The sequence below is a fragment of the Pseudomyrmex gracilis genome, unplaced genomic scaffold (assembly GCF_002006095.1).
Source record: "Pseudomyrmex gracilis isolate BER0280 unplaced genomic scaffold, ASM200609v1 scaffold_92, whole genome shotgun sequence".
Lineage (NCBI taxonomy): Eukaryota > Metazoa > Arthropoda > Insecta > Hymenoptera > Formicidae > Pseudomyrmex > Pseudomyrmex gracilis.
The window spans coordinates 177,462-201,462 of NW_018020676.1; the positions used below are offsets into that span (position 1 = coordinate 177,462).

At 36.5% G+C, this 24,001-nt stretch overlaps 5 protein-coding genes and 1 non-coding gene across 10 annotated transcripts; 2 read left to right on the top strand and 4 right to left on the bottom strand.

Annotated features, from left to right (window-relative positions):
* Positions 1-596: 596 nt before the first annotated feature.
* On the bottom strand, positions 597-3,532 carry LOC109855560 (TBC1 domain family member 13). The gene is made up of 10 exons (XM_020429970.1): positions 3,276-3,532; positions 3,124-3,197; positions 2,839-2,967; positions 2,529-2,685; positions 2,234-2,390; positions 1,652-1,850; positions 1,370-1,571; positions 1,163-1,285; positions 1,031-1,088; positions 597-961 (listed from the first exon to the last, which is right to left on the bottom strand). Exons 1-10 carry the CDS (start codon positions 3,293-3,295, stop codon positions 893-895), a joined length of 1,188 nt encoding a protein of 395 aa, XP_020285559.1. The 5' UTR covers positions 3,296-3,532; the 3' UTR covers positions 597-892.
* Positions 3,532-6,508, top strand: LOC109855559 (tyrosine-protein phosphatase non-receptor type 21). 3 transcript variants are annotated; one of them, XM_020429969.1, is made up of 7 exons: positions 3,532-4,043; positions 4,318-4,686; positions 4,764-4,932; positions 5,012-5,173; positions 5,243-5,331; positions 5,430-5,628; positions 5,705-6,508. In XM_020429969.1, exons 2-7 carry the CDS (start codon positions 4,337-4,339, stop codon positions 6,029-6,031), a joined length of 1,296 nt encoding a protein of 431 aa, XP_020285558.1. In that variant the 5' UTR covers positions 3,532-4,043; positions 4,318-4,336; the 3' UTR covers positions 6,032-6,508. The 3 variants fall into 3 exon arrangements, with proteins under 3 accessions (XP_020285558.1, XP_020285557.1, XP_020285556.1); XM_020429968.1 differs by having other exon boundaries at positions 3,532-4,081; positions 5,012-5,331; XM_020429967.1 differs by having other exon boundaries at positions 5,012-5,331.
* Positions 6,508-7,619, bottom strand: LOC109855561 (uroporphyrinogen-III synthase-like). Its single transcript, XM_020429971.1, has 2 exons — positions 7,249-7,619; positions 6,508-7,132 (listed from the first exon to the last, which is right to left on the bottom strand). Exons 1-2 carry the CDS (start codon positions 7,433-7,435, stop codon positions 6,534-6,536), a joined length of 786 nt encoding a protein of 261 aa, XP_020285560.1. The 5' UTR covers positions 7,436-7,619; the 3' UTR covers positions 6,508-6,533.
* A 107-nt stretch (positions 7,620-7,726) lies between these two features.
* Positions 7,727-9,187, top strand: LOC109855543 (60S ribosomal protein L17). The gene is made up of 5 exons (XM_020429929.1): positions 7,727-7,830; positions 8,103-8,189; positions 8,268-8,427; positions 8,690-8,860; positions 8,986-9,187. Exons 2-5 carry the CDS (start codon positions 8,109-8,111, stop codon positions 9,129-9,131), a joined length of 558 nt encoding a protein of 185 aa, XP_020285518.1. The 5' UTR covers positions 7,727-7,830; positions 8,103-8,108; the 3' UTR covers positions 9,132-9,187.
* LOC109855542 (synaptic vesicle glycoprotein 2B) lies at positions 9,186-23,716 on the bottom strand. 3 transcript variants are annotated; one of them, XM_020429928.1, is made up of 10 exons: positions 23,560-23,716; positions 12,676-12,912; positions 12,523-12,582; positions 12,362-12,445; positions 11,432-11,756; positions 11,200-11,321; positions 10,879-11,117; positions 10,328-10,775; positions 9,955-10,242; positions 9,186-9,870 (listed from the first exon to the last, which is right to left on the bottom strand). In XM_020429928.1, the coding sequence occupies exons 2-10, from the start codon at positions 12,710-12,712 to the stop codon at positions 9,815-9,817; spliced, it is 1,659 nt and encodes a 552-aa protein (XP_020285517.1). In that variant the 5' UTR covers positions 12,713-12,912; positions 23,560-23,716; the 3' UTR covers positions 9,186-9,814. The 3 variants fall into 3 exon arrangements, with proteins under 3 accessions (XP_020285517.1, XP_020285515.1, XP_020285516.1); XM_020429926.1 differs by lacking the exon at positions 23,560-23,716 and adding an exon at positions 19,260-19,365; XM_020429927.1 differs by lacking the exon at positions 23,560-23,716 and adding an exon at positions 17,253-17,942.
* Trnar-ucg lies at positions 14,822-14,894 on the bottom strand. The gene has a single exon. It is a non-coding gene; the product is annotated as a tRNA-Arg (tRNA).
* Positions 23,717-24,001: the final 285 nt, after the last annotated feature.

Genomic DNA, 24,001 nt, shown 5'->3' on the forward strand with positions numbered 1-24,001 from the left:
CACACACACACACACACACACACACACACACACACACACACACACACACACACACACACACACACACACACACACACACACACAGGCAGACAGACAGAGAATAATATATAAAAAAAACATACACACTTGACGGAACCAATAACACTTCCTTTTATTTTATAAACGTAGTTGAAACGACGCGTTTTATTACAAAAATAAGATTACAAAATGTAATATTTCATTATGTGTTAATTATGGCGCGCGCACATATAAACGTACTAATCTATGGATGCAAGTATTGCAAAATTCATTTATGTCAAGTCGAATAATCGGAAACTTGTTTTAAAACCAGTTGTTTGTTTTCCTCATCGACTTGAAATCTTGATTATGAGCTTGTATATTGCAACCTGCCGTTTAGAAAATTGATATTCTTCATTTCGTGTTAATAAATTTACACTTCAAATTCTTCAACCATGTTACTTACAGTGTAACATTTATACATATATGTACAAACGCATATAGATATAAAAACTTTTGATACGCGGAAAAACGCTGTATATGTATGGATGCTGATATTTCTAATAAATCACACGTAATCACGATTCATACATATACACATACAGCTATTATATGTTTCCAATACAACATAAATGCAACATGATTTTATTTTATATACCGACTTCTTTCAGTATATATATATATATAACGTTATGTTGCTATTGATATTCTCTTTCTCTCTTTCTCTATTGCGTCTTCCTATTTTTCGAAAATAATACGTGTAAATAACACGAGACAGAATAGAACAAAAAAAGAGATTATTATGATAATTGAAAATTATGATAATTGAAAACATAATAAAAAATATCATTCTGTTATGCATTTCCTCTGTGCAAAACAATCGTTAACAATAAGATTATAAAGATTTGCCGGCCAGAGCGGCAGCTTTAGAGAGCACGATTTGGATATCCATCGACGGAAAGTTCTAAAAATATAGAATATACATACTTCATGATGTCGTACGTGCAAGTATTTTTATGTTTACGTCTCTTACCTGTAATAATTTGACATTCGTGGCAAAGTCGCCAGCCAGTAACTGGTCCCTCAGTAATCTAAACACGAGTATTAAGGAACGTTATTAAGAGACTATGATCATTTATGTTACACGGTAACATTTTTAACTTACAGGATCATGGCACAGCAGATATGTATGAGAAAACTAAATCTGTTCTCATCAGCGAACAGAGAATCCCATATTCTCATGACATCCGGCAACGGAAACTCTTGCGAAAGAAGAACCGTCAACCATCTCGAAAAAAAAACAAACAAAAATAACAATAAGAAAAATAAACGTGAAGATATAACGACGACGATCAGCGATATCTATCAATACCTGAAGCTGTAAAATTGCGGACGCAATTCCTGCTCGTGCAAACGTAACCAGATCTCGGGATCGTTGGCTCTAACCTGATTCGTCAATTTACTCATCATCGAATTAATTCCAAATTCAGCTTCATCCAGGCTCTTTATAAAAAAATCGCGTATTTCGCCCATTAGATTGGTAAAACAAAAAAATGTATCCGCTTCGGCATGTTCTACGAACGGAAGTGTATGTTATTACATTGGTAAGTGTCGTCTGTGTACGCTGATACGGTTATCATGTTGCGACACGCACTTCTCCATGTCGAGTCCGGATCGCAAGCAAACGCGTGATAAATAGGTCCGATTATCTCATTCATACCCTGAACGTAACCCTGACCGGGATTCAACTTAGCGTATAAGAAAAGTATTCTCTCCAAAACTTCCCAGTGCGCTTCACCACCTTCATCTAACGGCGCATAATCTTCTGTAGCTTTTTTGACGGACACTGCTATCTAACAGAGATAAATAACGATATAACGGGTCACGATAACACAAGTCATACACGTAATGCTTATGGAACTGATATACACGTATATATATCAATGAAATAAAGTTCTCACATAGATATATAGATATGTATAGATATATATATATATATATATAACTTTGTGATTTTTACAAGATGTAAGAGATAAAACTATATTATAAAAAAATTAAGTTTTTCTGAGAATATTATCTTAAGTAGAGAACACGTAACTCCACTTGCATTAATTTTACCTGCTGCTTTCCGTGTCAACATATAAAGACAAAGACAAGTAAAATCTATTAATAAATTTAATGGCAAGTTAGTTTATATTACTTGTATGTGATAGTAGCAATATTTGTGGTTTGTTACCTTGGTCATTCCTAATCCTTTTCTCTCAACATTTGCACTTTTTAAGACAGTATGTTGAACTCTATTGTGTAAACGTTGCTGGCCATTGGTACTCACTATTTTTTCGCATGGATAATCAGTGCCTTGTTGGAAAAATGATATGTCTGGACGCAGTCGCCTAGATTTATTATTTACTTTTTACTATTATTGATTTTTTTCAGAATTATACTATATGTACGCTTAAAAGGCACTAATGTATTTTTTCGCACAACATTTATAATAGCACGTATCACTGTATATGCAAATCAACACTTACCTAACATCCTTATCAATCTGGAGCAGAACTTCATTATCTTTAAAGTACGTTTGCCATTTGCTATCTGGATTCAAATTCAGAGGATGATCATGTAATGTTACATCAACTCTTTCTTTGTCATCTGCATTAGATTCCCCAGGCATAACAATGAGATCTTCTACAATGAGAGAAAGAACAAGAAATACAGTAATATCATACATAAATCTCATCACATAAATCTCTAAAATTTTTTTTAATAAAACACAACAACTAGATATATGTCTCTTTCTTTCTTTCTTTCTTTCTCTCTCTCTCTCTCTCTTTCTCTTACCAATAAAAGTGTTATACAATTCTCTCTTGCGTTTCAGTGTTTCTAACCAACTGGATCTTTTTGACGGCAAGTAGTTGAGCAACAACTTCCAACACAAAGGTCTCAGCCCCCCGGGCTCATCCGGTATACCTAGAATTCACAAAAGAATTGCCAGCCATTACAAAATATAAAGTTAACAACTCTGACCGCAAATTGCTGTGACAAATAGTGAAGACAAAGATGCGATCGCGCGTGTGTATATAAGTGTGTGTGTGTGTGCGTGCGCGAAAGACAAGCGACACATACCATGGAAACATATTTTACCGAGACTGACCATGTCTATTTCGTCCGCGTTAAGAACATCGTCGAACTCGCTCAATCTGCAAATATCCCTCTTCGTCAGAGAAATGAATAAATCGGGCCGATCAAATAGCGTGAGAACGCGAAAAAAACCTCACCTCTTTCGCAGGATGCTCATTTTCTTCGCGCGTAGAACATGTGACACAAAGCTCTCCAACAGCAGCGGGCATCTATTCCCTCCTCACGACCGCGGTCTCTTATCGGCATTCGGTAGGCGTATGTATAATAGTGTGCACGCGGGCAGTGATGCGTTTTTTCTTCTCATTATTGGCCGGCTATCGAATTAACGCGCGTGATAATCGTCATCGTCTTCTCAGACTACTCTCCTCCCGAGATCGGCCCAGCTGTGCCGTGTGGTGTGATATCACAAATGGCCATTGACGTTACACGCACTCTAGGAGAAAGTATCGATACTTTCTTTCAGTTTCTCGACGTGACATCGATACTCGCTCGACGATGCAAAAGACGATATCGACACTTTCTCGCCGCCTCCGAAGTGAATCAGAGTATCGATTCTTGCTCTTGTGTACACAACGCGCGCCTTGGTTATGTGTCAAAGTGATTTAGTATTTAGAAAATAAGAGAAAAATTACTCTCTCTTAGTCGGCGCAAGAAGTCGACGAGAAAAATTAAAGTAAAAGATTATAATTGTTAGATCTCATTTTTTTTTTCACGTGAGAAAGTGCACGTGCATGCACAAGCAGTCGAAAAGAGTTTTTTGTGACTGCAAAATTCTTTTTCATACGAAAACATAAGTGAAAAAATAAGGGCGTGAATTTGGGCTAATAATAAGCGTCACCTAAAATACGTGCTCGTCGAGTAATGTTTACACGGGAAAGTGATGAGTGTACGATATTTTGAGACTGGTGAGTTTCACACACACGCAACGAACAGTATAATATACGTATGTGAAGATACATTACTCTATTTAATTTAATTACATATAATAATATTATTTATTGAATAAATATTGCGTAAAAAATTAAAATAGAACACGTTTTTGTTGTTCAGAGAAAGTTTTAGTGAAATTTAATACATATTCATCCATAAGTATCACACAGTTTTCTTAACCTATAAATTTGTATCATGGACTTCTGCAATTTTACAATAATATAATATCGTTTGTGTGTGTTTTTAGAGGTAGTTTGTGAGTGCTAAAATGCCGTTTAAGTTTCACTTAAAGAAGAGCAGACAATATAACGTTGTGTCCAAAAACCAGTATGTGATTTGTGTCAAATTACTGGATGCTACTTCCATAGAGTGCACACTTAGCATTGACAGTATCGGTCAGGAATGTTTGAATCATGTAACGCAACGTTTGGGATTGGGGCAGCCGGAACTTTTTGGGTTGCGCTACATCTGCTGTTACGATACGCCATCCTTGCGTTGGATAGATTTGGAGATGCCCTTGAAAAAACAACTTGAAAAAGATGCCAAGAATCTCATGCTCTATCTGAGAGTTATGTATTATGTCACAGATGTTCAGTTTATTCAAGATGAAATGACGAGGTATCTATTATTTAACTTTGAACTTTCTATGCATAAAATTTGTATGCGATATATATGTCTTTTTTTTTCTCACACAGATATCATTATTATCTTCAATTGAAGAGCGATATATTAGAAGAGAGAATACCGTGCAATCCTAGGCAAGCTTGCATGCTGGCGAGTTATTCTATGCAAGCTGAGTTTGGAAATTACAGTCCAGAAAGACACACAATGGAATGTCTACAACAATATACTTTCTTTCCAAATGTAATAATTAATCTTCTTAGTTTTTTCCTCGTATTCTACGAATATCTATAACTTGCCGTTTCTTCTTGTATCGCTACAGGAAGCAATCAAAACAGATCCAGGCGGACAAGAGTCTCTGCTCCATACTGCGCTTTGTCATTACAAGGGTCTTGCCAATGTTACTCAACCTGCTGCGGAAGAGCTGTATATCTCGCTTGTTATGCAGCTAGAGGGATATGGCAATGAGACATTTAATGCCAAAGTAAAAATACTACAGTATCCTCGATTAGGTGGAAGTGGATTCTGTTTCCAAATATGCAATATGTTTCAGGACAACAGCAACAATAAAGTTATTCTTGGGATTTCTGTCAATGGGATCACCGTGATCTATCCCAATACGCAAACAACGCATCTGTACAGGTCATTTGATTTCTTATACATGTGATTTTATAAGATGCATATTGGAAAAATGCGTGTTTTGTAGCGCATATGAAACCGAGATGTTTTGTGCTCTGCAGATGGAGAGACATCAGTAACGTCATACATAACAAAAAGATATTTAGGATAGAGTGTCAATTGGAAGGTGAAGAAGCGAAACAATTTGTATTTTCCGAGTCTCGTGATACAAAATATATATGGAGATTGTGTGTAGCCCAACATACATTTTACTTGCAATGTCAAGAACGTCCTCCCCCGGAAAGATCCAATGGCTACTATGTGCGTAAACAAACTTTGTATTTAATTTTTGTACATTTTGCACATTAATTAAAAATATTGTGATACTTTATTTTAGGATAACGACACGAACGATTCAAACGATCAAGCGGTGTCTGCGAATTTGGACAATCAAACCGCGGACAGTCACATGAGATGGACAAGCTACAACGATCTTTCGACCTCGCCGTATCCTGTTGTGTCCGTTTCGTCGACCGATATAAATAACTTGCGCGCGTTATTGCCATCGTACAGACCGGCGCCCGATTACGAAACGGCGATTCAAATGAAATACAATAACGGAGGGAATGTTCCTCCTCAGCCTTATTATGCAAATATTCAGTCTGCAATAATTGGTTCAGATATTTCGTGCCTTCTTGGTAACGTAAATCGCAACAGGTACTAAATTTTAATATTTAATAACAGTAAATTATATATTATTCGTAATGTTGAATATAAAAAACACTTAGAAGATGAAGTAATACGCGAAAGAGATTACATACATATATATATATATATTTTATTAAGAATACTAGAAATTGTCTCTGCACAAATTCACTAACAATGGTTTTTATCGCTTTGAGATTTATTATTATTTAAGATAAAAACAGAGACACGGGTGATACGGAAAAACATAAATCCCAGTAAAAAGGCGTGCTTATTAAAAATTTTATACACATGTATATATAAAAATATTTATATTTAAAAAATTTTACATGTTATTTTTGTCGCGTATACTAAAATTTATTGAATAAGTTAAGAAATGAAAAACAGATTTGCGTACGTGTATTACGTAGTAATTAGCTCCAAATATACTCATGTTAGAAAATGTTACAAATGTAAATTTTTAATTAATCAAATACAAGATATTTTTTTTCGTGAAGCAAGAATCTGTTTTACTCTCAAATCTACTGTGCATTCTCAGCTGTTGCAATTGCACGCATCAAAGCTGCTGGTTCAGGTTTATCCGCAGTGGCGTAAATTTTGAAACCAAACTTGATTAACGCCTCTCTTGTCACAGGACCTATTGCCACTGCTTTTATATCCTTTGTATTGTAAGAATTTTTCTCAAGTCGTGCCGCAACGAACTCTACAGTGGACGGACTAAAGAAAACAAATATGCTAGGAAATTTTTTCATCACTTCCATTAAATCCTGTTCTAACAATTCGCTTTCCAAGGTTCTATAAACCACGAGTTTCTTCACCGAAATTCCATTGTCATTGAGAACAGAGGCTATGGTTTCACGCGCGATCTCGCTGCATGGATAAAGTAATGGTTTTGAATCTCTTCTGACATCGAGAACAATTTGTTTGGCCAGCTGTTTCGCATTGCCGGAGTCGCTACCGATGCAATGTTGCAAGTCAAGTTGACTCCTTGCGAGAGAATCTGTAGCAGGTCCTACACAGTAAGTCGCCACTTGTTTCCAATCGCAAAGAACGCTCGCGTGTTCTTTCATTATCGCTAACGCGATGGCTTCGATTGTACGAGGACTTGTTAATATTAAACCTATGTGCAATACAAGAATTTGTGAACATAAATTGTGTACATATCTCTTTTTCTTTTTTCTCTCTTTTTATTAAAAAAAATATAATTTCTTTCCTAGAAATTGCGTGTAAAATTACCGCTATATCTATCTGGTGTTAAAAGACACTCTCGCAATTCCGAAATATTCACGAATTCAAATCGCAAGGTACGTAAGCACTCGCAAGCATAACCAGCTGATTCCAATATCTTCGCATACGTCTCTTGCCTGTCATTCTTCTCGGACAATCCTTTGCACAGTATCACCAGTCTGCCGTTTTCGGCCATTTACCATTTGTAATAAATTTTTAATATTCCATAAACCTAGTGTGCGACAAGAACCACGCGACAATTTCACCGTTTTTTTTTTTTTTAACGTTTAATTCCGTCAAAATATATGACGTGCGATATCACACGTTGAGAATTGTCATTGAGTATCTCTTTAAAAACAAATTTATTGCCATTGATGAAAATTTACAATATACGTGACGTAAACTATAGACTTTCAGCGCTAGCGGTGAATTTTTTTTTTTAAACAGCACAGCTGTAGCGTCTGGTGCTGCGATCTAGAATCTTGTCTGACACTCAAGTTGGCGCGCCTGCGATCCCGGCGGAAGTCAAGTCACCGTAGTTTCGCGTCGCGTGTGACGGATTTTCCTTTCGAAATCGTGGTGCGATAGAAGGTACGTATGGTTTAATTCGTCGAGTTTCAATATCTGTTCGCATCTGGAACAGCATTCAATTGTTCGCTCGACGAAGGATGATTTCTCGAAGGAAAATCCTTCGACTGCAACGTCGGCGCAAAATATGTCGTGTTCGTTCAATTCGAACGACGAGAAAGTCGGGAGATGAGTGCGGGCGTGAATGCGGTTAGGTCGCGATCCGCTATTTGTTCGTGGCGATGTCGCGGGAAATGCGAGATCGGGGAAGAATCATGATCATTCTGTGATTTCAGAGCGCGATGGGTCGTTACTCCCACGAACCGGTCAACCAGGGCAAATCGTGCAAGGCACGAGGCTCGAATCTTCGCGTGCACTTTAAGGTTAATATTTACTTCATGATCTAACCTCAAACGTGCTCCGTGAATTCGTGTTGTTTATGAGCACTTGTTACGTTGCAGAATACTCATGAAACAGCACGTGCTATTAAGAGTATGGCTCTGAGAAGGGCGCAAAAGTACTTGAAGAATGTCATTGAGCACAAGGAGTGTGTTCCGTTCCGTAGGTTCAACGGCGGTGTTGGCAGATGTGCTCAAGCCAAACAATTTGGTACTACGCAAGGTATGTGTTAATATATTTTTGCACTTTTTTTTTATATCACACCACATGCAAGTGTCAATAAAAAATAGAACAATTGATTTTTGTCAAAAACTACTTATTAAAGATACAGGATGCGTTTGCTTTAGAAACTTACACTAAGCGTCAGTCTGTCTTTATTGCTCTCTAAATGTAGAACGAAGATAGACTAAAGCGCGTGAACGCCCAAAGCGAATGCACCTATGATCACAAAATTAGATTTGTAGCAGGTTTTTAATTATTTCAGGTCGTTGGCCTAAGAAGTCCGCAGAATTTCTTCTGCAGCTTTTGAAAAATGCAGAGAGCAATGCGGATTACAAAGGACTGGATGTAGATCGACTTGTAATTGAACATATTCAGGTTAATCACGCGCCTTGTTTACGTAGAAGAACGTACAGAGCTCATGGTCGTATAAATCGTAAGTATCATATACAAAGCTCAACAATTTTAATTCAATTTGTCACATTTGATCTTCATTTCTCTATCTTTCTCTTTTGTATATTTAATTATCACATGTATACTTAATTATCACAATACTTGCAGCATATATGAGCTCGCCTTGTCATATTGAGGTGATATTGACAGAAAAGGAAGACGTGGTTGCGAAAGCTACCGAAGAAGAACCGTCGAAAAAGAAACTTAGTAAAAAAAAACTTGCGAGACAAAAGGAAAAGATGATGCGAGAATAATTTCTTACTTTAAATTGATGTATACTTTGAAAAAAATGAAGATACTTCATATCGTAGTTTCTAATATTTCACTTTATTTTCACTTCCTATCCTGAAGTTCAACATGATGTGTTTAATTGTACTCTTTTATAGTCAGTTTGTTATTGGGATATCGATTGCGTGTTTCGCAGACTTTTTTTTATTTATTTATTTTTCTTTTTTTATGCTTTCAACGTATGCTTACGATAAATGTAATGTTCGTCAAATTACGTACAAAGAACAATAGATTATTTATAATATTGCAATTTAAAAGTCACCAATTTAATTGCCGTATCTAAATTAAACGACTAATATCAATATGTGTATAAAATTCGACTAAATCTCTGTATCAAACTAACCACTACGTTCATGTTCTTGTTACGCCAAAAACTGGGTTTGGCTGAACTTCCGCTAACAAAGGTTTTTTGTAATCAGCGAATGTTGTTACGAACAACAAAAATTCTAATTCTCTACTACTTGCAAAAATAATGTGATAAAAGACTATAAAATTCAGTAATACTCGACAAAAAATTTATATATATATATATATGTATAGACGGTCTATATATACATATATATATATATATATATATATATATACACATATATATGTATAGACGATCGTAGATTGTTGACCAAGAACTGGAATGAAGCTCTCACTTGGATCAGGAAAGCGGCTCGCGTGTTGTATTCGGTAAGAACAAGCACAGCAAACCTCCTCCTGTAAACACAACACATAAGAAATAAGACAATGAAGAGAATAGAAAAAAAAAAAAACTTAAAAACTAAAGCACGAAGAAATTACCAATCAGGAGAGCAGCTACTATGAAGGTCGGCGCCGGACAGTACATGTCCAAGAGTTGGGCTATGACAATGTTACCGATTATCCCGCCGAGGCGAGCGGCAACCATTGATATGGCGATGCCGGTTGCGCGCAGTTGTGTCGGGAACACTTCGGTGATCAGGCAATCCAGCGCTGCATTGCCGCAGCTGATCGCACCACTGAAGATGGCCGACACAATGAGATTTTGATACTTATTGTACACAAAGTATAATCCGACCGAGCATAATCCCGATGAAAATGTGCTGAACACTGCAAAAAAAAAGCACATAGAATGTTAGAGTAATTTATTTAAAAGAAAAATAATTTTTTAAGCCAGTTTTACTGAAATAAGTACCTAGAAAAAATTTGCGCCCAAGACGATCCATCCCCAAGACAGCGATGATGTTGGCGGGTATGGCGGATGCCACTGTGATAAGAGACTCCATGAAGACGGACGCTCCAATCTTGTCGGAGCAGACGTTCTCGTCGCTGCGCGAGCCCTTGTTGACGACGTAGTCGGTGACCTGACATATCGAGGCCACCACGCCCGGCTGATCGCGATGGAACTCGTCAAAACGATTGAACAGCTCCGGGAACCACATCATCAGCCCGTAGTAACCGATGTGGAAGGTGAAATTGATAACGATCGATATTATCGTGAAGCGAAGGATGGGCGTTACGAATAACTGTCTGCTGTTTTCCACGATGTCACCTAACATGGTCTTGAATTTGCTCTTCTCGACCTCGGCCTCAGCCTTGATCAGATTCGACTTCTGATAGTCATCGAGAATCAGTTCTTTTACCTGCGCGATACATATTGCGTTACGCGAATTCGAACATCGTTTATTATTTATCTCTTACTGATTACGCAAAATTTATTTATTAAAAACGAGTCGTTCCAATTACCGTGTAAGAGTCACGCGGTTTGCCGGTGTTGACGACGTATATCTTGCGAAAGATTTCGAGTGCCTCCTCGTACTTGCCGGAAGACAGGAGATATTTGGGAGATTCGGGGAGCAGCAGAAGCAACCCCGTCACGACGAACGACGGAAAAGCGCAGATCAACAGGAAGATTCGCCAAGAATTGTAAGTGAACGACGGGCTTGTGAAACCCATTTCTCTAGGAATGATCAACCATGCCAAACCTGCGAAGAATGAACGAAATCAGGACGCGCGTCTTGTGTGATGGATATAATTTCACTTGATGATGTAATCAAAGAAAATTACCAGCCACGAAAAGATTGCCCAACGTCCAGAACGCCGCCATAAAGGACAACATGGAGCCGCGTTTCGACTTCGGCTGAAACTCAGCGAAGTACGACCAGATGACCGGTCCGCTGCCACCTAGCCTGGAACGTTACTACATTATTCAACCCTTTCGTTACTGATGAACTGGAGCACACGTGACGCAAAAGCTTGTATACGTCGCGCTAATTCAGAATCAAGGATATGTACTTACGCAGCACCGTTTAGGAAACGAAACAACATGAAGAGCTCGTAGCTTTGGCTGAAGCTAGAGGCGACGATGCACAGAGCGTTCATGAACGAGATGGCGATCAGAACCTTTCGACGGCCGAGAGCGTCCGCTACGGAGCCCCAGGCGTACGCCCCGGCCATCATGCCAATAAAGATGATTGAGTTGAGCCATCCTTTCGCTTGGGTGTCGAGCTTCAGGTCACATTGCGCACTCGGCAAGATGAAGGACATGGAGATCACGTCCATCTCCTCGCTGGTGCTGACAAAGCCGCACACCGCGAGCAGGAAATAATGGAACTTGCCATATTCTGCAAGAAGATGAAGGAGGCAATGTAATATAAGAGATAGGATGAATGCAAACACTAAAATAAATGTTAGAAAAATTAAATAAATAAAAACCGCGGTCTTAAAAATTAAATTGCGGAAATGAAAGAGTAAAAGAGTTCAAAAAAATTGGATTAAGTACAGATTTGATGACTATTTTTTAATTATGTTTAATTTTTGAAATTATTTTATTTACAATTAGCAGTTTTGAATTATTATTAGCAATTATTGACAATTTTCTAGTAATTCTCTACGTTTATCGAAGTCACTTAATTGTCAACATTTGAAAGACGTTGTTTGTTATTCGTCTTTTGTGTTTCACTGGCTCGCCCTAACGTTTTCAAATTTGTTTCTGTGGTTCTATGATACGTTTTTATTCTTGCATTCGTTTTAACTTCGCATAGAATATTTGTCAGAATTATTATTATGGAATTAATATTTCATAGACGTTATTATTTATATTTGTTTATTAGACTGAGGATGATCAAAAAATATATGATTCAATAATTATTTTTTTTTTTTTTTTTTTTGCGTCCAGCGAGAGTGGCTCCGCTCTTTTGATCTTTCGTCGTTGATGAAACAAACTTACCGCTTAGTTCGATGGCTTTCTCGAAATCAGCTTGAACATAGGATCCCTTTTCTGGATCGAGTGTTTTGCCCTTTAATCCGATATCTGTGATCGCAAGATAAATACGTGAGATTCAAAAATTAAAAAAATTAAATATTTAATTTTTCGAATTTGATACTTACGGGCAAGTTCGAGTTCCTTGGAACCGCAACCGTTTAGCCGCTCGTCTTTTACATCACACTCTGCAATATAATGAATTCGAAATTTGTAAAAAACTGACGAAACAATCAGGAGAAAAATTAATTCCAAAAGTGTAAAACCTGTAATATACGTACTAATATTGTACTTTGTGTCGGGTTCACCTTCTACCATTCTACGATGTCGGCGCGGGTGGGTGAAGCTGCCTTGGTTAAAAGAATCAGATATCGAGTCTTTGCGTTCGACAGAAAGTTTTGTCGAGTATTAAGTTGGCGTAGTTGCTGTCGATTGGCGAATTTTGGCGAGGTCTTCCTGTTGGATCTGCGCTGATCTGCTGCTCGTCGGCGGGGATGGGTTCTGCGTTCGCTCGTAAACTGCAAACAAATTAAGTAGAAATTCACTCCATTTTGCAAATTTCTTACAAGAGAAAAAAAGAAGCGAATAAAAAAAATTTATTTTACTAGTTACACTGACATATAAAAACATTTTTAAATTTTACACAAAATTGTATATAAAAATGCTTGTGTGTATAAACACTTGGACACTCTCCCGATGCACCCTGTATATGTGTGTGTACACAAATTTTTTTTCTGTCTCATTGACGTCACATTGTTTTACAGCTCATCCGTTACGGAGTTCGCAGAAGCGCGGATGAAATTATACGAATTCATCTAACAACGTCGAGTGTGTGTGATGCAATATTTCTAAAGTACTAGTTGTTAATTCGACACTGTGGGTTGACATTCCTGCGTTCGAACCTATAATTCAGCAACTAGACACTATCGCGTGTTGTCGTTAATGCGAGTACCGGTGAGATTAACTTGTAATTAGATTGATAACGAAATAAGGTTTTGCGATCTCTCTCTCTCTCTCTCTCTCTCCTGTATGCAATGACCTAGCGGGGATCTCTGGTGCCCTGGTCCAATTGTCTTCTTCTCTTAAAAATGTTGTAATTACAGCCACTCTGTGACAATATTGTTACAAATACCGTTTCGCGTGTATTTATCGTTGAATAATGTACTGAATTTTTTTTAATCTTTTTTCTGCTCGTCCTTCACATTATATTTATATCTTGAAATACGTCGAAGTACAAAATCCATTATTTTACATAACTAATTAGACATTATTTTTTTTTACGCCTGGTCAATCTGTAACATGTTATTGCAACTGATATTATTTGCGATTATTCTCTCGGATGTTATGTTTTGAATGTCCTTCATGTGTACATCGCACGTGGAGCGGAAAAAAGACATTGAACGCATTTTAATTCAGTGATCGCGCGCGTTCCGCGATCAGTTTTAATTATTACCAGTTCCCACAATTCTATTATGAACAACATTACACACCCGTCGTACGTAACACCTCTTGCGCGCTTTAATCTTTGCCTGACGTACGTGTAATATCGCCATCGTTTGTTATCGTTAACCATCGATAAAATGATTACGACGAATTAAATATTAAAAACGAATGATTGCGTATAGCAAAGAGCGTAAACGAAATAACTGAAAGCAATTATATTAAAGTGCTCGCGAGATCTACTTGAAAAACAAATTATAGCAATAAAACGAGCTTTTATTGATAATGAGGAACAAAAACCAAGTTAAAAATTTTAATGTCATGTTAACAAAATGATAATGAGTTAGTCATTCGTTATTTAGAATATCTCAAGAGCGAAACTCGTGTGCGGTACGTGCGTACACAGTAAAAAAAAAATGNTAATTTTAACATTTTTTGCATGTTCCAGGAGGTCCACTTTAAATTTTACGTTAAAATAACTCATTCGTTGTGAGTCACTTATTGACAAACTAGTATAAAGTCAAATACTTGACACAATACTTTACATTTATATTTGTTATTTTGACTGTAAGCGTGATGTAAAAATAACATATAAAATAATTAAAACTACACAAAACAGTAGTTGCAGTAACTCGTAAGAAATGTTAATAAAACATTTTAGGGTTTGTACAATGTGGCCACAGATTTTTTAAATTTTTTTAGTATGTTAAATTGACTTTGAGACGTCTAGATTAATTGAAATCATTGTGTTAAAAGCACTTAAACAATATTCCATTTTTAAATGACATGCAAAAAATGTTAATTTGTGAAGTTAACATAAATTTAACACGTGAAAAGATTTAAAAAATAATAACATATCAGTATTATGTTAATTTTACATTGAAGTAATAATCAAAACGTCGTAACACAAGAGAAGTTCTACATTTTGACGCACGATTTTTTACTGTGTAATGTGCGAATGTTATTTGAGAAAAAAAAATAGAATCACGACCGTGACAGGACTCGAACCTGCAATCTTCGGATCCGAAGTCCGACGCCTTATCCGTTAGGCCACACGGTCTCGCACAAGGGTAGTTTTCCATGAGAGGTATTTCACCACTCGGAAAGCGTTTCAACCCTCTGTAACTATTGATTCGCCTTGTAGGTAGAACAAAAGACGACACTCTAATTTTTTTTTTGCGCTCCAAAGAGACAATTATTTATGTGTCTAAACTGTGATAAGATAGGCTTATCGGTCGTAAAATATATGTAACATTGAAAAAAAAAAACTTTCGTACTGTTTATTTATAAATACTGTATTACATTTAAATATGTTATTTATTAAATATCCTATCGCACACACATATTTTTTATGCGTAAATATCTTACACGCAAATATATCTAAGAAAGTCATTGTAAAAAACGTAACATAACGCGTAATTTTATTTTAACTATTTCAGGAAGAAAAGAATTACTTGAAAAGCTTGACCGACTCCGCTGATCCTGGAAAGACGGACAGTGGAGCTCAATGACGTAATTATGAAAGAGGCGTTTCGCGGTTTAACTCCACTCTAGAAAACGGCACGACATCCTGTACCAAATACTAGATAATGAACGAACATCACGCGCATCCCTTCGCAGTATTTTGCCGTGACACACAAATCGGTTTTCTTTTGCGCTTAAAATTGATTGCCGATTTGAATATACGGCCGTTAGTATAGTCTTAAAAAAATGTATCCACTATTAATTAGATTAAATGTTGAAAAATACAGAGCAAGAATAAGAGAGAAAGAGAGAGAGAGAAAGAGAAGCTATAAAGAAATACGATACGCATATTTCTCAAGAAATAGATTTAAAAAATTTTAATATCCTATAAAATAAATAAAACAAATTGTGTATTAAATTATACATATTTCCACTTATACGTACACAGCGCGTCAAAAATTCGCGGAGAGTAGACGCGAGGGTCTAGAGGCAAAAAAGAAGCGGTTTCTCTTAGGAATAAATAGCACCATAACGAGCACTGTACCAGCTAACTAGTAGCAATCGTTTATTCACAACTGCGTCGCGTTATTTATCCCTAAGAAAAACCGCTCTTTTTGCCCCTAGATCTCCGCGACTACTTCGCGATTTTTTGACGCGCTGTGTACACCCATTTAACTATATGTTAAATGGCAACGACGAAGTAGCGCAAAATGCGTAGTCCACATTAAAATAACACATTGTAATTCACATTGGAATGACGTATACACAGGTATTGTAATTACAGATAATTACAGGACGTAATAACTATGTGAACTATTACTGATAGAATCGTTATGTATTTGTGAACGTTTAAATTAATATGCATGAAACTTATAATTTCCTTGAATATTATTTTTACTTGTTTAAATTAATTATTCTGCATACTATTATATATGTTTTTGTGTGTATACACACATAACATGAATAAAAGATCGGCAAGTGGAAATCTAAATGTTCAATGTTAAATAACCGAAAATGCAAAGAAACCTAAATATATACACAAAGCCAAACATATGACGATGTCCAAGGATGAACATTGAATTGGTTTATAGTTCTATGTGCATCGTGAAAATAGAATAAGGTCAGTTTGCAAATGTCATTTGATTTCCACAGATTTTAGCACAATACTAGAATGTATTTTTTACACAAATATAGTCGAATATATATTTTAAAGGTTAACAATTAACAATAATTATTTTAAAGTAATTATTTAAAAATTAAAAATATCTCGCAAAAAATAGAAAAAACAGATACGAGGTTTGGATATATTCTTTTTTAATTGATCGTTTCAAATTTTTCAAGCTTTAGGTTTTTCTTTAATTATTCCTTAATCAAGTATATTTTTTTTAGTTTTCAATGTAATTTTCGCACCACAATTAAGAGACATAATTTTTTGTAATAAAGTGCTAATGTATGGAAACGCAATATATGCATTATGTACTTAACGTCTAACGTACATAGGCAAATCTCTATTATATAGAAAACATAGATAAAAAGTATTTATGATCGCTCACACCGATAAGACGATCTGTATTCGGAAGGTCACATGATGCTGAGGAGACGATGCTAATGACACGCGCGAAAAGGAAACGAGGTCGTGAGTGTCTGTTCTATAGAGCGTCTGAATCGGTGCACTTGTTAAAGAATGCCAACACTGAAAGGTTAAATAACTTGTAATTATCATTAATCTCAATCGAAGATAAAATCAGTCATAATCAGTCTCACATTGTTGATAATAGTAACGATATAACAATAGTATGCAAAACGAAATGCGCAAGATGTTCGAAGCAATATTTGTTGTTATTCCCAACGCAACGTAAGGTTCAAAATCAACATGTGCGGTTTTGCGTTTTCAACATTGCGCGTACGTAAAAAATATTGTTTTGCTCATTAACGTGTATTTTATGACACTTACTTTGAGATAAAGGTTCTTAATCGAGTTCCGCGAGAATACTCCTTCTTTCCGAACGTTATTCGATGAGGTTTGTTCTTCGGCTGTGAATCGGTTTCCCACTTCGGGAAGCGATAATTCGCGCGATGATCTCGTTGCGCTCTCCGTGAGAACTCCTTGGACGATGTGAATTTCTCGTCTTCGGACGCAACAACTACTACGCAATACAACAAACACAATTCTCGCAATCTTTCGTCGTATTCGCTAAGGAGAATTATGCTCGTATATATTGTGTTTTACTTTTCGACTTCTTTGCGAGGGATTGTGTCACGATCAATTGCCAAACATCTCGCTGTCTTCTTCAGGAATGCATCGTAGCGCACGTTTGCTTCCCTTTTATCGCGAAAATGTAAATAAATCGAATCTCGCGATTTGATGGCGATAATCACAGGACTCCGAAACGGCCGACTCCGATGTACGTCGAACGTCGCACGGATGTGACATGGACAGCGATTTGGTGGATTGTTCATTCGTGTGTGTACGCGAACGACGACTCTTAAACGCGACGACGCGAAAATGCACTCGTGAAAAGAGAGATCAAGCACGGGGATCGTGTTCGACACTCTTTTGACGCGCCGTTGAATCTAAAGCTGCGTCAAATCGCAACCCGGCATTTGATGATGCTTGACCCGCGCGATGCTTGCGAACGAAGTGTCCGAGCGTCGAAACGCTAAAAGAGTAGCTACCTGCTATACCTCCCACTATAACATGGACCACTATGCTCGTTGGCGGTAGTGACCATCATCCAACGTACGTTCATACATACGTGTTTCCGACCGATATGATACATCGTGGTAGGGGCAAAGTGATAATGGTATGCACGCGTGCGAAAACAACCGTATTCTCCCCCGAGAATAAATCTTGTCTGAACACATGTTTTCCGAGATTTGTTTTATTAAAAAAATCAATATCAAATCAATTATCGATAACGATCGCGTATAAAAAATAGACGTAATAGATAAACGGCTACAGGTGTCTGTAGTTGAGACTGGAGCAAGGATCAGTTCTTCAGTCATAACATCAGAGGCCGGTGGATGCTGCGACGCGAGACACAAACAACAAGTGTATAAATAATGGCGAGACGCGAATTGTACATGTGCGAGTTGGTGCAGAAGAGCACATGATCGTACTCGATGGAATCGTCCAATTATTGGGAGAACGCAATTCAACCCTTACGGACGATATTAAGATCCTCGAAAGCAGTTTTAACCGGTTACGTAAAAAAGTGCGAGGAAACAAGTAGCGGTTTCAACCGGTTATAACCTAAAGAAATAAAGCATCTCTCTTTCTTTCTCTCTATCTCTATCTCTCTCTCTCTCTCTCTCTCTCTCTCTCTCTCTCTCTCTCAATNCTCTCTCTCTCTCTCTTTCTCTCTCTCTCTCAATTGTCGTTCCGCGGATAGTCATGTGACGCGTTTCTTATAGTATGGCGTTACAATTTTGTTTGCCGAATAATTTTGGATTCTCGTGCTAAGCGAAGAGGTTTCATCTACGACTCATATTTTGCGCATGATGATTAATACAAGCGCAAACATCGATAGTTTTTCGAAGCTACCAATGAACGTGTGCTAAAACATTACCCGACCTATTTAATAATTTAGTCTTATTGTTATCAGCTTTATCAGTACGATTTCGTCAAAAAATATGTGTGCTTCATCACTATGTACGCTTTTTTTTAGCTAAATATTGGATTAACTATGTTTCACGAAGTCTAACAAAAATATGAAATGTATTCCAAAGTTCAATTAAGCTTTTTAATTCAATAAAAAAGCCCCAGATTCTATAAATCTTCAAAATTTGTAAATAATTATAAAATTTAGTATATGTTTAGTAAAGTAAATAATGTTTTTATAAAAAAAAAAGTATCTATATATAACAATAATTTCCTTAAATATACTGTCGGTCGTTACGTACATAGCGCAAGAGTTTCAATTTAACACTAATTTTGCGAAAAAAGAGATGTTTTACTCACAGTGTGTCTGCTTGCCAAGCTTCGAAGTGTTCACCCGAAATGGGGAACTACCGAAGCGAGACGAGAAATCACAAAGCTTATATAGGGTGATACTGCGACAAATCGGCATTCCCCCACTACGATCATCGCGGCCGGAATGTACAGCCAAAGTGTTTTCTATCGCGCCAATTTGTGTCACGTCGTGTCGGAAAAGAAAAAAAAAGAGAAGCAGATGAGCTTCGGAGATGGAACCGAACAATGCGAAGTGAGACTCCGAAAGAAAACGAAAATCGGTGGTGTAAAATCGTTTAAAGATTAGATTCCGATTCGTAACAAATTTTACGATACACAATAATCTGATGTGCAGACGTCATTGCGTAAGATTGTTCTATTTTGTCGTGTTTCTTGCTTAGAGCGTTGACAAAATATTCCGCGAACATGTTCGTGCGTGACAACCTGCGCGTTAACGCACCTAATTTCGCGTTTCCACTCATTTCGTCCGATTGTGCAATCTTAAATCTTCGCGAGAAGATATGTATCACACACGTTCACGCAGTGAACGCTCAAGATATTACACAAGCAAGCAGTGTAACGCGTATCTACACGCAACGATATTGTGTGTTATAATAAAAACGTCGCATCAATAAATCAATATTTGTGGAAATTTATGTGTTTTTATTTGTTTTGCCGAAATTTTTCATTTGAATTGACAAGGACGTTGTGTTATATTTTGCAATTAAATCTTATCGAGTTTATTATTTCATATGTTACAAAAATATCATACCAAAGTTTTTCACTTTTTTTTTTAATTTATTCAAATAAATCTCTGTTATAATTAAACACACACACACAAATGGATATATAGATATTATACATAATATTCTTTATATTATTTTTCTCGTTATAGTTTTTCATCTCTATTTTTTCTCTCAATTTTTTTGTCAAGTCTCACGTTATTTTTTTGTCTTTATTTTTGACTTCAAGAAAATTTGCAAAAAAAAAAAAAAAAAAACTATCGCAATTGTCAAATATATAGTCAGATTAAAATAAAATGATGAAGTGAAATAAACCTTGAAAGAAAATAACGTGGTCATTAATAATTGCGCAGAAAAACGGCGTGTCAATTATTCATGCTTATCGACTGTAAAAAGATACATGTTGATCGAGAGATTCGTACCAGCGGAAACGCGATAATTGCGCGAGTGTTTGCCGTAAGTCTTACCACGGTGTTTAACGGACGCCAAAGTCGAGAGAAACTCAGCTTCTCGCGTTACTCTTTGCACACACTTTGTTATGAATCATCGTGTTATAACTGTATAATTTTGTTTTTTAAAAAAAAAAAAAAAAAAAACGAGTTTCACGTACTTGAGAATATCGAAATCGCTCGATCGATTTCAAGCGCTGTCGCATTTAATTTGAGAACTGTGTCGCGATTAAATTCTCGTGACCAAATTCTGTTGTGGGTCCGATCTGATTTTTTGTTACAATCATTTTCTCAATCAAATTAGTACGTTCTATCTTATTGAACGAATGCAAACAAGAGTGCTGCTGAGAGCAGAAAACCGAGTGTTCTTATCAAAGATTTCAGATCAAAATTAAATATACCTGCGAGCTTATATGTACATTCTGTACGAAATGTCGCTCAGAAAATCACTTCTCATCACGTTCTACTGTTTACCATTTGCGTCACTTGACGATTGATATACGACAATGTCGCGTATGCAAATCAATCGTGCGTGTAATCGAATCGATTTTAGCCATTAGAATATAATAAAGTACAGGCCGCGGGCGTAAGTGCTTTTTACACATATGAATGTGTGTGAAAGTTGTGCACCAATAATGTTGTCTCAATAATACCTTACAACGAAGATGCAACTTCATGCGTAAAAGCATTTTCTCGCCACTGTACATATCCCTCATCAAACTTTCTTGACCGTGCTTGCACGAAAAAACTCTTCTCGCGCCTTTCCTCAAGTCGCGAACGTCTTCCGCGTGTATTTTTATCTCTTTTTTTTTTATTTTTATCTTTTTATTTTCCCAAAGCTGCGCGTGCGTCGTTAAAAAGTACCAGAATGTTGTATTGATGTAACAATATGCGTTGAGGCAAATACAGAAAAGTTATAAATTTACGATATATAAAGACAGTTATTTACAATGGCATTATATAATAGGTACTATATTATGTATGCGTGCAATTAACAACGTCTCTCCGTCCTTGTTATTACATACATATATGAATATAGCATACTTGAGAACGATGCGCGCGTACAAATTGATTATCATCTTCTCATTTCGAAGTTTATGTCAAATTACATTATATATGTGTTTACAAAAATAATAAATAAAAATCGCCATGTTTAAATTGCTTCTATATTCTATAATCCTATTTTGGATTTTAAATCGGTGTGATTTGGATTCAGGTAAGTTCGCACGATCTACAAATTATGTGATAAAAGTATCTGCATTTACTTGTTCTATACACACACGTACACACAAATCATGTATATACACAGTAAAAAATTGTGCGTCAAAATGTAGAACTTTTCTTGTGTTACGACGTTTTGATTATTACTTCAATGTAAAATTAACATAATACTGATATGTTATTATTTTTTTAATCTTTTCACGTGTCAAATTTATGTTAACTTCACAAATTAACATTTTTTGCATGTCATTTAAAAATGGAATATTGTTTAAGTGCTTTTAACACAATGATTTCAATTAATCTAGATGTTTCAAAGTCAATTTAACACACTGAAAAAATTTTTCAAATCTTTGGCCACATTGTACAAACTAAAATGTTTTATTAACATTTAACTTTCTTACGAGTTACTGTAACTATTGTTTTGTGCAGTTTTAATTATTTTATATGTTATTTTTACATCACGCTTACAGTCAAAATAACAAATATAAATGTAAAGTATTGTGTCAATTATTTAACTTTACTAGTTTGTCAATAAGTGACTCACAACGAATAAGTTGTTTTAACTTAAAATTTAGAGTGGACCTCCTGGGACATGCAAAAAATGTTAAAATTAACATTTTTTTTTTTACTGTGTAATATACATATATTTGTGTGTATATATAACAGACCACACCGGTTTTATAATACGTACATTATATACGTGTATATACATGTTTACATATTTATAATACAAATATATTGTATGTATGGTTTGTGACACATAACTATATATATGTATAAGAATATATCTGATTGCACTCTAATGCCGTAAATAAGAATCACGTGCTCGATAAAAACGACCGCATATATATCTTTAGATCGTGTCTTCTCTGACAGTACGGGATATCGTTATCTCTGGCGAAACTTACAGCGTGTGTTAATGCCGAAGTAGAGGGAAACTGCGAAAAGAACGCTCATCTCATCTCAATTCTTTTTTTCTTTTTCATGTTTTCTGTCTTTTTCTCTCTTTGCGAGGCAGCGTGCAAATGCATACCGAATTATGCGCGCATACGATCGTACATACGTACGTACGTATGTTATTCGCTCGTGCTACGCGAATTAACCGAGTAGTGACTCATCCAGAATGCTGACGTCATCATCGGCATGCTCGAGGGGCAATCAACCGGCAAAGCAATGCAAAAACGTGTTGCGGATTGAGTGAGCGCCGCTCGCAGTGCTCGACCGTACCATCGCCTGGATATTGGCGCTATGTTACATCCGAGAGTAGAAAAGAGAGGAAATTCCCGTGCGCTTCTCGATGGAAGAAGCGCAATCACGAGGTAATTTCGCCACGCGAAACGCGTCAAGCGAAAGAAGAAAGAAGCTCGCGCATTAAAGATCTCGCGCCATCATTTTCGACGTCGTTTCTTCGTCGTTCTATGCACAACCCACTTTTTTTTTTCATAATATGATGGTTTATTGCCCCTAAGTAGCTGTCACGCAAATGAACAACCTAATATTTCTCGATGGGATTCACAAATGAAATATCGGAGCTGATCTTTAACGCAGTTTTGTTGTTCTACCTTAACAAAGAAATGATATTTAAAAAATTCGTCGTTCGTTATTTCTTCATCGGTGATGAGAGGAAACCGCTTTCTGCGTACAAAACGAAACACTAAGATTCACGATAAAATCAAAAGTACGTCAAATATATTAAAAAAACATTGATCTATAAATATCAAACGAGATATCACGAGGATTGCGAGAGAAAAATTTCAAAAGAAATAATAAGCGAAATATAAATTTTCCAATTGGTAAATCTTTCGGATGTGTCTCAATCATTAACTATTATTATTAGTTATGTTTGTATGTGAAAAACATTCTGACTTTTGCCCATACAGCGATGAGAAAACTCACCTAATCATAATATCTCGAAACGATGTCGAGCCAGAAAAGCTCATTCAACAAAAAGAACGTGAGCGAATCGCACGATGTCGAACTTCTATGAGCCACTTCATCCACTTCTGTCACTTCTGTCTACTTTCTACGCTGATATCAAACACGCGCAACTTGGCGACGCGTCCATAGAGACATAACTAAATCACGGAGGGGTCAGTTCACGGTGAGTATGTCTGTCAATCTGTTAGCAGGGTTAGTACTACTGCCGTATTCCAGGGACGTCGAAAAATCGGGCGAATCAAAATCCTTGTTTATCTTGAATGAATTACAATCGAATTTTTCGACCATCCCGACTATCATTTCGTTGTTTTCGCAAATCGCAACATAAACAAGTCTTACACCCGCGTACGCGCGCGGAAAATCCACCGGATTGGAAAATAAACATGTTTGTTGTATCTGT